At 33.4% G+C, this 14,683-nt stretch overlaps 3 protein-coding genes across 4 annotated transcripts; 2 read left to right on the top strand and 1 right to left on the bottom strand.

Moving 5' to 3' along the window:
- Nucleotides 3,151–4,825, top strand: LOC107642291 (probable mannitol dehydrogenase). The gene is made up of 5 exons (XM_016345597.2): nt 3,151–3,327; nt 3,422–3,535; nt 3,619–4,132; nt 4,372–4,525; nt 4,617–4,825. Exons 1-5 carry the CDS (start codon nt 3,224–3,226, stop codon nt 4,820–4,822), a joined length of 1,092 nt encoding a protein of 363 aa, XP_016201083.1. The 5' UTR covers nt 3,151–3,223; the 3' UTR covers nt 4,823–4,825.
- Nucleotides 5,892–7,906, bottom strand: LOC107642294 (probable mannitol dehydrogenase). Of its 2 annotated transcripts, none has more exons than XM_021122734.1 (5): nt 7,685–7,906; nt 7,408–7,554; nt 6,710–7,313; nt 6,378–6,528; nt 5,892–6,270 (listed from the first exon to the last, which is right to left on the bottom strand). In XM_021122734.1, the coding sequence occupies exons 1-5, from the start codon at nt 7,783–7,785 to the stop codon at nt 6,065–6,067; spliced, it is 1,209 nt and encodes a 402-aa protein (XP_020978393.1). In that variant the 5' UTR covers nt 7,786–7,906; the 3' UTR covers nt 5,892–6,064. The 2 variants fall into 2 exon arrangements, with proteins under 2 accessions (XP_020978393.1, XP_016201087.1); XM_016345601.1 differs by having other exon boundaries at nt 6,710–7,223; nt 7,441–7,554.
- LOC107642290 (probable mannitol dehydrogenase 3) lies at nt 9,005–11,871 on the top strand. The gene is made up of 5 exons (XM_016345596.2): nt 9,005–9,216; nt 9,288–9,401; nt 9,639–10,152; nt 10,258–10,411; nt 11,532–11,871. Exons 1-5 carry the CDS (start codon nt 9,113–9,115, stop codon nt 11,735–11,737), a joined length of 1,092 nt encoding a protein of 363 aa, XP_016201082.1. The 5' UTR covers nt 9,005–9,112; the 3' UTR covers nt 11,738–11,871.

The following is a 14,683-nucleotide window of genomic DNA, read 5'->3' as shown; positions in this document are numbered from 1 at the left end:
TTGTTTTGAAACAAAAAAATTTTTTTTTTTTGGCATTTGGTGGATCTGGAGGCATCGAAATCAGAAAATCTTTAATCCATATAAAATTTGGACACAATATAAAGTTGTGATCTTAGCTAGAAGATGGAAGATGGAGTTAGATAAGGCTCAGATTTAATTTCGTCATCTATCTTTGTCCAAAAATGTAAATTGAAAACTTTCTCAGTTTAATTTTTTGAAAGTCAAATGTGATTCTAGTATTTTTTTGGAAGCTCAAAATTCAGGTTTTGAGTGTGTGATTAGAAATAATGAAGGTGTTTGGATAAAAAATTGTTTAGGGAGAATTTCAATTTGGAGCATCAAAAGATCCGAACTCTTTGCAATATGGAGAGGGATGGTTTTAGCGTGGGAACATGGTTTAAAGAAGATTGTGTGCGAAACAGATTCAAAAAAAGCATTCATTGTTGCTCAGAGTTAACCTACTTCAGAAGATAGGGAAGATGCGAATCTGGTGGTGCGAAATGCTTGGCACGGAGTGGGAGGTTCATTTTAGCCTAGTACTTCGAGAGAGAAATAGGGTGACCGATCTAATGGCAAAACTCGGAGCTTGGAGTCAGAATCAGTACGTTGAGTGGTTTGATCCTCTTTGTAACATTGTCGAAACTCTTTTTCAAAATCGAGATGTTGCTTGGGTTATAGAGGTCTCTTGTGTATCTTTTTTTTTTTTTTGTTTAGTTTCTTTAATTTTTGTTCAGACACAAAAAACAAAAATTTGAATTAAATAATAAAATTCACTGCATTTTAGTTGGAAAGTATTGGCTTTCAAACTGTCTTCATTTCCATCCATTAACATACATGGTAGTATAATCATAGTGTTTTCTCGTTAGAATAAGGGTTAAGTACGATTTTGGTCCCTAACGTAGAGGCCAAAAATTTATTTCATCTCCAATTTTTTCGCTACAAAATGATCAAGAAGGTTCTAGTTTATTTTAAAATCGTTCTTTTTACTAAATTTTTAATTTTTATTCTAAAAATACCCCTAACTTAAAAAAAAAAAAAAACGTTGAATAAGGGGAAAAGGGGAAAGGGAGAACTGGGAAGGGAATCACGCACGCTTGGGGGAGGGGGGAGTTGGTTCAAAAGAGGGGGAAGGGGAAGGGCCGCCGCCACCGCTGCTCCTCTCCCCTTCACGCTTACCCCAGAGGCACCGCAACCCTCTCCCCTCCTTCTTTCCTTCCCTATCTCGGACCTCCTCGGATCAGAGCTCACCGTCGGCGAGCCTTCCTTGCTTCACCACCGCGTAGCAACGTGGAGACCTTCTTTCCCACTGTCCATTCGCACCATCTCGCGGCTGCCTCCCTCAATCGCTGTCGCAGAAGGAACCAGAGCCACCACTGCCCGTTCCCCTCCTTTCAACCCCTTCTCGTCATTCCCAGACCGCCGGCGGCGCTCCACCACTGCCTCCCATTTCCCCTCCTTTCTATTTTCTATTTTCTATTTTCATAATCTAAGTTACCATTTTGCTTTCAATTTCTGTTTTTTATGAGTGTTAGTTCCTTGATTTGATTTTGGATTAGTGTAGCTGGATTTTGATATTTTGTTAGTTGATTTAGGTGGATATGATAGAATTAGCTTAGGTTATTGAATTGTTGAAAGTTGCTGCTAAATTGTTGTTGTTGTTGTTGAATTAGCTTAGGTTTGATAGAATTAGTTTAGGTTATTGAATTTCTATTAATAGTTAACTGTATACATGATCCATTGTTATTATACTATTGTTCTTCTTCGTCTGGTTGTTGTTGTTTCATTGATGTTGCTTCTACTGTTCTTCCGCTTCTGGTTCAGCTTCAGGTTCTGCTTTTGTTTCTGGTTGATTTTGGGGAAGAAGGTGAATGATATTTTCGTCCGAATGACGATTTTAAAACAAACTGAAACATTTAGGACCATTTTGTAGCGAAAAAAAGTCGGAAATGAAATAAATTTTCGACCTCTACGTTAGGGATCAAATACTTAATCCTTAGAATAATAAATATAGAAAATACAAATTTAAAATATTTATTTCATATATATATTATTAGAAATTACTTGTAATTAAATGCCATGATTTTTTTCTCAATGATTCATTAATATCTATAGACAATCATAAATATTGAAAATAGTATAAAATCAAATACCCATATATAGTTGAGATAATCCTTATAGTTGAGATTTAAATAAATATTCTGATGAACAAAGAAGATTGAAGCACGTACACCTTGATCCGAACGAAAACTGATTCACGGTTATTGTAGATTAAATGAAATTAATGTAGTATTGTGAAATCGATAAATATTGTAGGAATAAATATAGAGAATTAATTCCTTCATTATTTGATATTTGTAATTTTTTAATTTATATTTTTTGAAAAAGTTTAAGGTTTAGAATTAGATTTGAAATTTAGAATTTAAAATAAAATAATTTAAAAAAATTAATTGATATTAACTGAAAAAAAAAAGATGGTTCCACACTTGAACTCATACTATAATATAATCACCAGTATTATTGTTTATCAGGGGCTCATGAAAATTAAAATTTAAACAAAATATCTAAGAAATGGAAACTAAGAACTCAGGCACCTTGATCCAACTGAAATGCGATATATTCGCAATGCTATTTTCTTTTTTATGATTAATTATTGAATATTATTGGCTACTATTAATGTATCTCTGGCGTCCACGTTGAAGGAGAAGAAACCATTTTTCAACATAGACAACGCTATACAGTACTTATTTATTGTATCCAAAATTTACACCCACAAAATTGATGAAAATATGATAATCTTAACAAAAAAATAAAAAGTGGTTTCTTCCGAAAAGAATATGATAATATTTAAGAAAATGTAAAATCTTTAAAACACTAATAAAAATAATGAGAAGATTTTTTTTTTTTTTTATAGTAAATAAATTTTTTCTTTCTATATAAAATAGAAGGTATATTTTCCAGTTACGTTAAAAGTAACGATCAATAACGAACGTAACTTTGACTTGGCATGAAGTCAATGAATTAAAGAACACAGTTTAGAATTCCAATACAATGAATCAATGATAATAAAGTAGAGTAGATTCGTAATCTAAGTCGTCATAATAGCGTCATGAAAGACGTCAATACTCTTTCACTGCCGCACTTATAAATAGCGCTCTTGGTTTTATCCTCCATCACCATCATCGTTAAGATCACTAATCAGTTAATCAGTGTTACTCTCTTCCAAATGGCAGCAACACAAGTACCTGAATTCGAGCATCCTAAGAAGGCTTTCGGTTGGGCTGCCAGGGATCCCTCCGGTCATCTATCCCCTTTCCATTTCTCTAGAAGGTTCCTTCACTACTGCATGTTACAACAAGATGCATGCTTGTTACCTATTTTCTTATTTATATATTAAGCTTTGGTTTTTGTCATAAATTTTCAGAGAAACCGGTGACAAGGATGTGGCATTCAAAGTGTTGTACTGTGGAATTTGTCACTCGGATCTGCACATGGTGAAGAACGAATGGGGCTTCTCCATCTATCCTATGGTCCCTGGGTATATATGCTTTCTACTTTCTTTGCTTAATTCTACTTGCATTGTTAGATATAACAAGTTATTTATGTTGGAAATATTCACAGGCATGAAGTTGTTGGTGTAGTGACACAAGTGGGAAGCAAGGTTCAAAAGTATAAAATTGGAGACAGAGTCGGCGTGGGATGCTTGGTTCAATCGTGCCGAACCTGTCAAGACTGTAGTGATAATCTTGAAAATTATTGCTCCTCATATACTCTAACATACGGTGCAAAATCCAGCGATGGAACCATCACATATGGAGGTTACTCTGACTCAATGGTTGTTGATGAGCACTTTGTGGTTCGAATTCCAAATGAGTTACCTCTTGATGCTGCTGCTCCTCTGCTATGTGCTGGGATCACAGTGTATAGCCCTCTCAGATATTTTGGACTAGACAAACCTGGCTTGCATGTTGGTGTCGTTGGTCTTGGTGGGTTAGGCCACATGGCGGTCAAATTTGCCAAGGCTTTTGGGGCTAAAGTCACTGTAATTAGTACCTCACCCAACAAAAAACAGGAAGCAATGCAACATTTAGGAGCTGATTCTTTTTTGATAAGTCGCGACCAAGATCAGATGCAGGTATATGAGATTACGCGAAGACTGACTATACAATTGTTTTTATGTAAAGTTGATAGTCGATAACTGTTAAATGATTTGACTAAACTGTTAATTATCGTTTTTCAACTGTTAACTTCACATGATAACAACTGCAGGTAAGTTTCTACGATAAGATTATGAGATTACTAGTACAAAAGTAACTGATGATGTATATAACCAAAGAAGAAGTCATAAATCTGACAACTTTTTTGCTTATTTAGGCTGCAAAGGAAACTTTGGATGGTATCATTGATACAGTTTCAGCTGTTCATTCTCTCGTGCCTCTCATTGGTTTATTAAAGTCACATGGAAAACTTGTAATGGTTGGAGCACCTGAGAAGCCTCTAGAACTGCCAATCATTCCATTACTTATGGGTAAGTACGTGTGTGTGTGTGTGTCTCTCTATATATATATAAACAAAATTTTGATATCAAAAGATAAATATGTATGATTCTTAATATGCAGGTAGAAAGTTAATAGCCGGTAGTGGTATCGGAGGGTTAAAAGAGACTCAGGAGATGATTGATTTTGCTGCAGAACACAATGTGAAACCTGACATCGAGCTCATTCCTATTGATTATGTGAACGAAGCAATGGAGCGCCTCATCAAAGCAGATGTGAAATATCGCTTCGTCATTGACATTGGAAATACTCTAAAACAAAGCTCTTAAGCCTTCTTTACTCTTGATCATCATTTTTTGAAGAGATTAAACAACAATAATAATGGAAGAATATAGTGCTGCCTCTTAGCTTCCTACTTTTCATGGGAATTTCAATTGTCAACTTTGTTTTATATTTTGTGGATTATCTTGAATAAAATACATGTTTTTTTTTTTACCGAAGATATGGAGAATTAAACGGTCGAACCAGAAGTATTTTAGTTATTTTCTATAATAGGATATTGTAGTAATTTTTTATAAAAAATAATATTAATTTACACCGTTCAAAATTTAATTCACTATTTTTTCGGTCAAATTAATTTGTTTGGATTAATTTTGACAAAAATAATACAAGGTTTAATCGATTATATGTGTTAAATTTTAATTATTAAAAAATATCTTAAAAAAAAACGTTTCAAACGTCTTTATCTAAGTGACTCCCTAATTTAAATTTTAAAATGTTTAATTTGTAAAAATGTTCATAATTGATTGATTTATTCAATACGTAATCCGAAAAGATTTTAATAATAAAATCGATATTTTAATTATTTTGGATAGAAACAGAAAAAATATTATGTCTTTGATTTGTACTTCTTTAAGAAAGGTACAAAAAATACAAAAATTTATATCTTAAGATAGAAAGAATTTTTTTTGTCTCTATCTTTATATTTATCACCGAATTCTCTTATTTATATATTCAAGCAACTAATTTGCATTTGAAATAAAATACAAAAATATGCTTAACAAGAGCTCTAATCATATTATAGATTGGTTTATTGACTTTTAATGACTAATAGAAAAGTTCCAAGGCTCTTTAATTATTTCCAATAATCTTCTCGAACGATGCATGTGTAAATCTGACAATAATTTTATTGTTCAGTATTGCCACATACTGGTGCAATTACGGAATTACCATCATGTGAGCACAGCTCATAAATCTCTTCTTACAGAATTTTATGTTGTCAATACACAAACCAATTAAAGTAACCAATTTGCATTTGAAACCGCTCATAAATCATTAATAAAGAGTAACGTATAAAAACTTTGATTTGTAGTTAGAGGAATAACTCCAATAATCCCAGATCACGAACAAACCATCCTTTTATTTAAGATATGAAATCACACAAATACATAATAATTTGGAACCTCAATGATAGATGACAGTAATAAAACTAAAAGTTGTCATACTAATTCATTTCTTATTATTTTTGGGCATGGTTCATTTTGCAGAAATTTAATTAAGTACAGCAAAGCTTAAGAGCTAGACTTGAGTGTGTTTCCGATATCAATGACAAATCTATATTTCACATCTGCTTTGTGAAGACGGTCCATTGCTGTGTTGATATAGTCAACAGGAATGACTTCAATGTCAGCTTTTACATTATGATGAGCCGCAAAGTCAATCATTTCTTGAGTCTCCTTTAACCCTCCAACGCTACTACCAGCTACTATTTTTCTCCCTGCCACGTTATGAAAAACACTTGAACAACTTCATAGCTACTAGCAAATATTTTATTAATTACTTAGTCATAAAAAATACAGATTTTTTTTTTATTTTTATGCTTACCCATGATTAAAGGAAACACTGGCAGCTCTAGCTTCGCTACTGCACCAACCAATACAAGCTTTCCATGAGACTTCAACATTCCAAGCAAATGTAACAAAGGATGATCTGCAGAAATCGTGTCAATAATACCATCCATTGTACCAATAACACCCTGCAAAATGAAGAATTACACATTTCTTTATAAGCTATAAAACACAAATTGTCAATACCAAATCTATACCACAAAATAATGCATGTAATAATATTTTTATTTATTTGTCAATAGTGTCACTCATCGCAAAAATTTAAATCGATAAAAATAAACAACATAAATAATTATATCTCTAATATACCTGCATCTGATCTTGGTCAGTGCTTATGACAAAGGAGTCAGCTCCCAAATTTTCCAACGCCTCCTTCTTTTTATGAGGCGATGTACTAACAACCGTGACCTTAGCGCCAAAAGCTTTGGCGAACTTGACAGCGAGGTGGCCTAAGCCGCCAAGACCAACCACAGCAAGATGTAAACCGGGCTTATCGAGTCCGAAGTACCGGAGGGGGCTATAAACTGTAATCCCAGCACAGAGCAGAGGAGCGGCTGCATCAAGTGGTAGTCCGTGGGGAATTCGAATCACGAAGTCCTCGTGGGCTACCATGGTGTCGGAAAAGCCTCCGTATGTGGTGGTGCCGTCGACATTCTTAAATCCATAGGTGGGAATCTTTTTTGGACAATAACTCTCAAGGTTGTCAACACAGCTTTGGCATGAACGGCACGAGTCAACCATGGTTCCAACACCCACTTTGTCCCCAATCTTGAACTTTTCTACCTTGCTTCCCACCTCTGTTACTTCCCCAACTATCTCATGCCTGTATATCATTATCATCAAGGATTTTCTTAGTAGTTGATATCTCTGGTTATTTATTTCTGAGACAGAACATAAGAAAATCCATTTTAATTTCAAGTTGCTCTTTCCTCTCTAGTCTGTACCTTAAGCTTTTTAGATTATTATGTGTAAAAGATATAGATCATTTCTGAATATGGTATAAGAATTTTTCTATACTATGAATTAGGAATGAAAGATACCCTGGTACTAATGGATAAATGGAAACGCCGAAGTCGTTCCTGGACAAGTGAAGGTCAGTGTGGCATATTCCACAGTACAATATTTTCAAGGTCACATCTTTCTCACCCGTTTCCCTGAAATAATTAAATTGGACATTCATTAAATCCTCTCTTCTTTTGGGCAATCATAATCATAATTAGATCTAACAAATTACTCACTACGAAACGAAACTTATTCAGTTCAAATAAGGTAGAGTGAATGAACCTTCTTGAGAAGTTAAAAGGGGAAAGAAAACCAGTAGAATCTCTTGCTGCCCATCCGAAAGCCTTGTTGGGATGCTCAAATTCATGTTGTAATGCTGCCATTTGAATCTCTCAGGTTCACAAATCTTAAGGGAAGACAATAATGGCTTTCTAAGGCTAATAAGTGCTGTTAAGATATTTAGTAAGTGCTGTGATGCACTAAGAGTTTGTACTCATCTGTGAGGTTTTTTTTTTTTTTTTTTTTTACTAAAGATAGGAGACTCGAACCCGCAACCTCTTAATTGAGTATGAAAAGACTATGCCATTTGAGTTATAACTCATCGAGTATACAGACTATGATTTTGTTTCTTCATAGATATCGATGTATATTAAATCATAAAGAGGGCTGCGTTATTATACAATTTTATTACCAGAAATATGTCTCCTTTTTAGTTGTAAACTTGTCAACGTCTTACCCCGGGGGCGGCTAACATTTTATACCATTTTTGTTAGCAATTCTTTATCATTTAAGATGCATGGTGTATGTTACCTCACAAAATACAAATAACATTTTTTATTTTTGGAATCTTTCTATACAAATTACTTTACTGTTTTTTTTTGTGCACTTTAAAAAATATGTATTTTTTTTCTTTGAAATTAATGCATATTATTAAATTTATTTTTTCTCACCAATTACTTCTATATCCAATATAATAAAAAATTGTAAGTAACGATATACCAAAAGATTAATGAAAATAACAGAATTCTTTTATATACTAGTACTTTGCTTGTTGACGTATTGAATGACCTATATAGACGTTGACAGTGTCTGCTGATAATATTAAAAGTTTAAAACAGTAAAAGTCAATTTTTCATCTTTGATAGTATTTTTTTTTTCCGTTTATTTACATGGGCCAAATCCTCCGTCGACTTGGTCACGTCGCGCTCTCCCACTGGATCGGATTCAAATCCTCTTTATTTATTTATTTATTTGGTACGGTGAAATTGTTTATAATATGTTAATTTTTTTTCTTAATAAAAAGGAGTAATTTATTTCCAATGAGTAATAGCTCAAATGACATAGTCTCTCCATACTCAATTAAAAGGTTGCGGGTTCGAGTTTCATATCTTTGAAAAAAAAAAAGGAGTAATTTATCACGAATCTAAACTTTATTTAAAAGTCTGTTGTTAGTCAATTAATTATAACATACGAGATTTAAATTTTAATACTTGTTTAAGCAGATGAGTGACCCAACGAATTCAAATTAGTTTAATGGATCATATTATGCTAATTTGATAAAATAAAAAAAAAAGTCACCATCTCACTTAGCCTATAAATAACGAGCAGAATACTCATTAGCTCCAACACACTCAGAATTTTATTTGTTTGAACATAATTATTACGCCTTTGAAGTGAAATAAATACAATAATACACTAACATAGATTCAAATGGCAACATCATCACAAGCTGAATTTGAGCATCCTAGGAAGGCATTTGGATGGGCAGCAAGGGATTCATCTGGAGTTCTCTCCCCTTTCAATTTCTCTAGAAGGTTCACTCCACTGTTTTTCTTAATATAATGAAAATGGACTGGGTGCTGATCATGAATTTTCAAAGTTGCAGGGAAATTGGAGAGAAAGACGTTGCATTAAAAGTGTTGTATTGTGGTATATGCCACACGGACCTGCACATGGTGAAGAACGACTGGGGCAATTCCATCTACCCAATGGTCCCCGGGTATGGTTTCTACTTCTTTATGAATTAATTTTTGAAGAACTTATTTTTCTTCCTCTCTTAATCCCTTCTGGTTTATCAAACTATCAACATCACAGCTTGAATAACTTAGGACATGAGATTTTCTTCAAAATTAGTGATTTGTATTAAATTTTGATTCTTGTTGTCTCGTTGTACTTCTGATTCATTTCAAATTTTCAGTATAAGATAATAATGTGAATATTTATGTGAAATAAACAGGCATGAAGTAGTTGGCATAGTGAAAGAGGTGGGAAGCAAAGTACAAAAGTACAAAGTTGGAGACAAAGTGGGTGTGGGATACTTCGTGGAATCTTGTCGCTCCTGCCAAAATTGTATTGACAATCTTGAGAATTACTGTCCCAAAAACATTATAACACAAGGTGCCAAAAACATCGATGGTACCACCACCTATGGTGGTTACTCTGACTCAATGGTTGTTGATGAACGCTTTGTCATTCGAATTCCTGAAGGGCTACCTCTTGATGCTGCGGCTCCTCTCCTTTGTGCTGGGATTACAGTGTATAGCCCTCTTAAATATTATGGGCTTGATAAGCCTGGTTTGCATGTGGGTGTAGTTGGGCTTGGTGGGCTTGGCCATATGGCAGTGAAGTTTGCCAAAGCCCATGGGGCTAAGGTCACTGTGATCAGTACTTCACCCAATAAAAAGGACGAAGCAATAATACATTTGGGAGCTGATTCATTTTTGGTTAGTCATGATCTAGAGCAGATGGAGGTAAAATATAAATCACACTTAGTCATTTAATTTTTACTCCTTAACCAGATAAAGTCTTAATTAGAAATAGAGAACAATGAGGAATTAACAATTGTCATTCTATAGGGTGCAAAAGAAAGTTTGGATGGCATCATTGACACAGTTTCTGCTCTTCATTCCATTATACCTCTAATTGGCTTACTAAAGTCTCATGGAAAACTTGTTATGGTTGGGGCAGTTTCGAAGCCTCTGGAAGTGCCAGCCTTTCCTTTGATTATGGGTAAGTGTATAAAGAATATCTTCACATGCTATGTCTTAACACTAATATAATGCGTAACTAGAAGTAGAAATGATGATGATGGATAATAGATTTTAGAGTAAATACCATTTTCGGTCCTAACCATTTGCTCGATAGACTTCCACAGCCTAAAAAATTTAAACACTCAAATCGGTCCCTATCTACTTTGATATATGTACATTCCAGTCTCTAGTTAGGGACCGAAAAGGGCATTTACTCAAAGTAGATAGGGACTGAAACGTACATATATCAAAGTAGATAGGGACCGATTTGGGTGTTTAGATTTCTTAGGGGGTGGGAAGTCCATCGGACAAATGGTTAGGGATCGAAAAGGACATTTACTCTAGATTTTACAAAAATGTTATTTGTATACTAAATCAGTTACCAATGTATTTGTGTATAAATATATATTTAGTTTTTTTTCTAAAGTTAGGGGTGAGACTCAAACCCGCGTATGGGGAGAACATGTGTAATTTAATTTATTTTTAATATGTATTTATATTTTAACATGTATTTTATATTAACTAATTTTGGTGATTGATTTTGGTGATTGATTTTGATACATACGTAACATAATTAGAGATTTTAATATGATATATCTAACTAAGAGTAAGAATTGATAATCAGCAAAATAAAAAGAGAGAAAATTCAGGTAAAAGAGAATTTTATTAACATTCAATATTATTTGTATATTATAATTTCGTCTAACATTCTTATATATTAGGAAAAAGATCAAAATTTTTAAGTCAATAATAATTACTCAACATGTTTCTTATTCCTTAATTTTTTCTTTTGATCTCTTATTAATCTTTGTGAATTCACTATTTTATTCTTATTTATACATATTTGGATACTAGAAAATATTAAAAATTAACTTTTTAAATTAATCATAACTAGCCAATATTTGTTTCTTTCTTTAATTTTTATTTTTTGCTCTCTTAATCGTTGTCAATTTACTATTTTATTAACTGATTGTTAGTTAGAAGAAAATAAAAAGAGTTAATGATTAGAATAACATTAAAGAAATTAGGGTGGACCAAATGCTAGTATATGTCAACATAAAAAGGTTTTGAAGTTAACAAGTAATTTTCATTATTTTTAGGAAGAAAACTTGTTGCTGGTAGTCTGGTTGGAGGGTTGAAAGAGACACAGGAAATGATTGATTTTGCTGCAAAACATAATGTGAAGCCTGAGATTGAAGTTGTTCCCATGGATTACGTGAACATTGCAATGGAGCGCCTCGCTAAAGCTGATGTCAAATATCGATTCGTCATTGATGTTGAAAACACACTAAAACCAAGCTCTTGAGCTTTTTGCTCCAAAAAAGAATAATTGGTCAATCAATGAAGAATGATTAAAATTAAAATTGAGAGTTTCATCTTTATCATGTTTTTCATTTTAATTTCCTTTTTATGTATTTTAAATAAAGTTGATGTTTCTGTAATTTGGCATTTTCAGTTGCCAACAAAATTTACATCTTATAAATAAATTGAGTATGTTTTTGAAAGCTAAAATAAATATGATTCCTTTTTTTTAACTGTCTCAACACAATTTATTTATTTTTATCAGTAATTAGTTAATAATATTTAATATAGTTTCTGGAACTAAATTTTAGAGATCATAGTAAAATTTAGATCTGAAAGAATAAAATAATAAAAATTGTGAATCTGAAAGACTATTTTTGGAATTCAATCTTCTCTCACATACTAACACACATAGATTTTATAACTAGTCACTTTTCATGTGTATTTTTTTTTATTAATATTTTTTCACTTTTTAATCCATTATATATATATTAATCTTTCTTAATCTTATCAATTATTTTAATATTAAAAATAGAAAATATAAAAGAAAAGTGTAAAAGAAAATATATTGTGTCATAACATTCTTTATTTTATTTTTTTTGGTTAACATAACATTCTTTATTACTAATTATATTTGTTTTTATGGGCCTTCTTTTAGCAACACATTTTTTCTGGTAAACTCTCCAAGGTACCCTTGTCCTGGGCTTTTTAGCCCAATCATGTTGAACTTTTAATGAACATCACAGTGCCAAAATGTTTATTTACGAATTCGCCATTGAGTAGGCATTTGACTAGTTCGACTAGCAATTAGACGATTTACTCCTCAACCATGCAGTTAGCCCAATTTAAATGGGATTAAATCGCTATATCACTAAATGAGACTAAATTCCCATAATGGTTCCCCAGATTCAGCCCCTGAGATTCCAATTGCACTATTTATGTCCTTCAGATTACGATCCGGGCACCATAATGATCCTTCAATGAATTTCTGGCGTGACTCAGCGACAGTCATGCTTATGTGACACAGTCACTGCCACGTTGGACGTCAGAGTGTACAGATGACGTGGATTGTGTTGTAAAATTTTTTAATGTAGTCCCTGTCTTCATGTTTAAACCCTAAAACTTCGTTGGCCTCCCCTCAATGTGGTTCTCTCCATCAACGTCTCATTCTGCATCTGTTGTGTACACCAATAGCTGTCCCCCATGAGAGGAACGAGGAGCCATGGCTAGAAAATTATGGTAAAATTATATGCCCCAATGATAAGCTTAATGCTTTCAGAAGACACTATAAAAAAGAAGCAAAACACAAGGTGCCTGTAAAATTTATGACTCTCTTACTCATTTCACAACTTCATGAACTCAACCATTTTACTCAAATTGTAAACCATAGCACAAGAAACAAAGATTTGACTTTAAACTAGTATAAACAATTTTCAATTGCACCATTTCCCAACAACACACAGCTTTCAACTTTAAAGGAAACGAATGGAAGGATGTAAACTTAGTTACCTGAGAGCCAGCAAGGTCCTCAAAATGCTTGACCCAATCCTCCATCATGGCATCCTTACCGAAATCATCGGCCGACGACGGAGCCATGAATTCGAGACCCTTGACAGCCTCCTTGGTCTGCTCCCTTAGCTTGTCGAGTGTCTCGTTGACGTGGGCATCTTTGGGAGTCTTCTGTTTTCCCTTTTTTTTGTTTTTCAAATCGGGTAACCCACCACCCATCCCCAATCCTTGAACCCTAGAAGGAAGAGAAGGTGCCTCCTTTTTCTTAAGCTATGAAGTGGAGTGAATAGTGAATATTGGGTCTTGCGAAAAGTTGTATTTTACTTCATCATTCCATCAACGATGACCGGTTCGAACTTCCTACAACATGGCTCCCAGTTCCTTTCATGGGGGACAACTATTGGTGTACACAACAGATGCAGAAGGAGACGTTGATGGAGAGAACCACATTGAGGGGAGGCCAACAAAGTTTTAGGATTTAAACATGAAGACAGGGACTACATTGGAGAATTTTACAACACAATCCACGTCATATGTACACTCTGACGTCCAACATGGCAGTGGCTGTGCCACATAAGCATGGCCGTCGCTGAGTCACGCCGGAAATTCACCGAAGGACCATTATGGTCCCCGGATCATAATTTGGAGGACATAAATAGTGCAATTAGAATCTCAGGAGCTAAATCGGTGCACGGACTGAATTTGGAGAACCACTATGGGAATTTAGTCCACTAAATGAATTAGCTCAAATCGATTATTTATTGGGATTAACTGCAAACAATATCTAAACAAAATTTTATCATGATAACTTTTCTATGTTGACGAAAATGCCCTTTAATTTAAAATTAACTTATTGGTTTTATAGAACAACTAGGTAATCAACACTAATCATACATTTCTTTAATTCCCTCTCAAACATACAAATAATAAGCGATTTAATTTTTTCAAATATACTATTTTTTATTTTTTAAATTATTATATTAGTTTATCCAAGTGAGCAAACAGAGAAGGAATAGTACGTAGATGAGATAGAATAAAGCATACATTAAATAATGAAGTGTGACAATCCAACATGAGCAGGGGAAAGGACAGGAAGAGAACAAGCTAAGCTAAGAAAGAGGCAATGCAATGAGAAGAAGAAGTGAAGTTGATGGATTATATAATTGATGGGTTGGATTATGGGACTATTACTATACAACAATAGGGACATGTCACAGCACGCTCCCCAGTTTTTATTACCTATCCAATCTATCGAATATCGATTATGCACTCACATATACAAAAACAAACTTAACTAATATATAATATAATAAACACAAATATATTACATAACTAGTCAATAATGTGTATAGTTATGTTATTTGTATACTAACTATTGTAAATAAACATCTTTTTAAATTTTATTGAACCAAAACAAAACATAGGTATTTTATAGATAAAA

The sequence above is a fragment of the Arachis ipaensis genome, chromosome B05, assembly GCF_000816755.2.
Source record: "Arachis ipaensis cultivar K30076 chromosome B05, Araip1.1, whole genome shotgun sequence".
Taxonomy (NCBI): Eukaryota; Viridiplantae; Streptophyta; class Magnoliopsida; order Fabales; family Fabaceae; genus Arachis; species Arachis ipaensis.
This window is presented reverse-complemented; position numbering and strand designations above follow the sequence as displayed.

Excerpts from the sequence above, each read along its gene's own strand:
- LOC107642291 (XM_016345597.2), top strand. The coding sequence starts at position 3,224 with ATGGCAGCAACACAAGTACCTGAATTCGAGCATCCTAAGAAGGCTTTC. Across the intron at positions 3,328-3,421 it reads CCTTTCCATTTCTCTAGAAG|AGAAACCGGTGACAAGGATG; the intron begins GTTCCTTCACTA and ends ATAAATTTTCAG. Across the intron at positions 4,526-4,616 it reads AATCATTCCATTACTTATGG|GTAGAAAGTTAATAGCCGGT; the intron begins GTAAGTACGTGT and ends CTTAATATGCAG.
- LOC107642294 (XM_021122734.1), bottom strand. The coding sequence starts at position 7,785 with ATGGCAGCATTACAACATGAATTTGAGCATCCCAACAAGGCTTTCGGA. Across the intron at positions 7,314-7,407 it reads CTAATTCATAGTATAGAAAA|ATTAAAATGGATTTTCTTAT; the intron begins ATTCTTATACCA and ends GAGCAACTTGAA. Across the intron at positions 6,271-6,377 it reads AGTGTTTCCTTTAATCATGG|GGAGAAAAATAGTAGCTGGT; the intron begins GTAAGCATAAAA and ends ATAACGTGGCAG.
- LOC107642290 (XM_016345596.2), top strand. The coding sequence starts at position 9,113 with ATGGCAACATCATCACAAGCTGAATTTGAGCATCCTAGGAAGGCATTT. Across the intron at positions 9,217-9,287 it reads CCTTTCAATTTCTCTAGAAG|GGAAATTGGAGAGAAAGACG; the intron begins GTTCACTCCACT and ends TCAAAGTTGCAG. Across the intron at positions 10,153-10,257 it reads ATGATCTAGAGCAGATGGAG|GGTGCAAAAGAAAGTTTGGA; the intron begins GTAAAATATAAA and ends GTCATTCTATAG.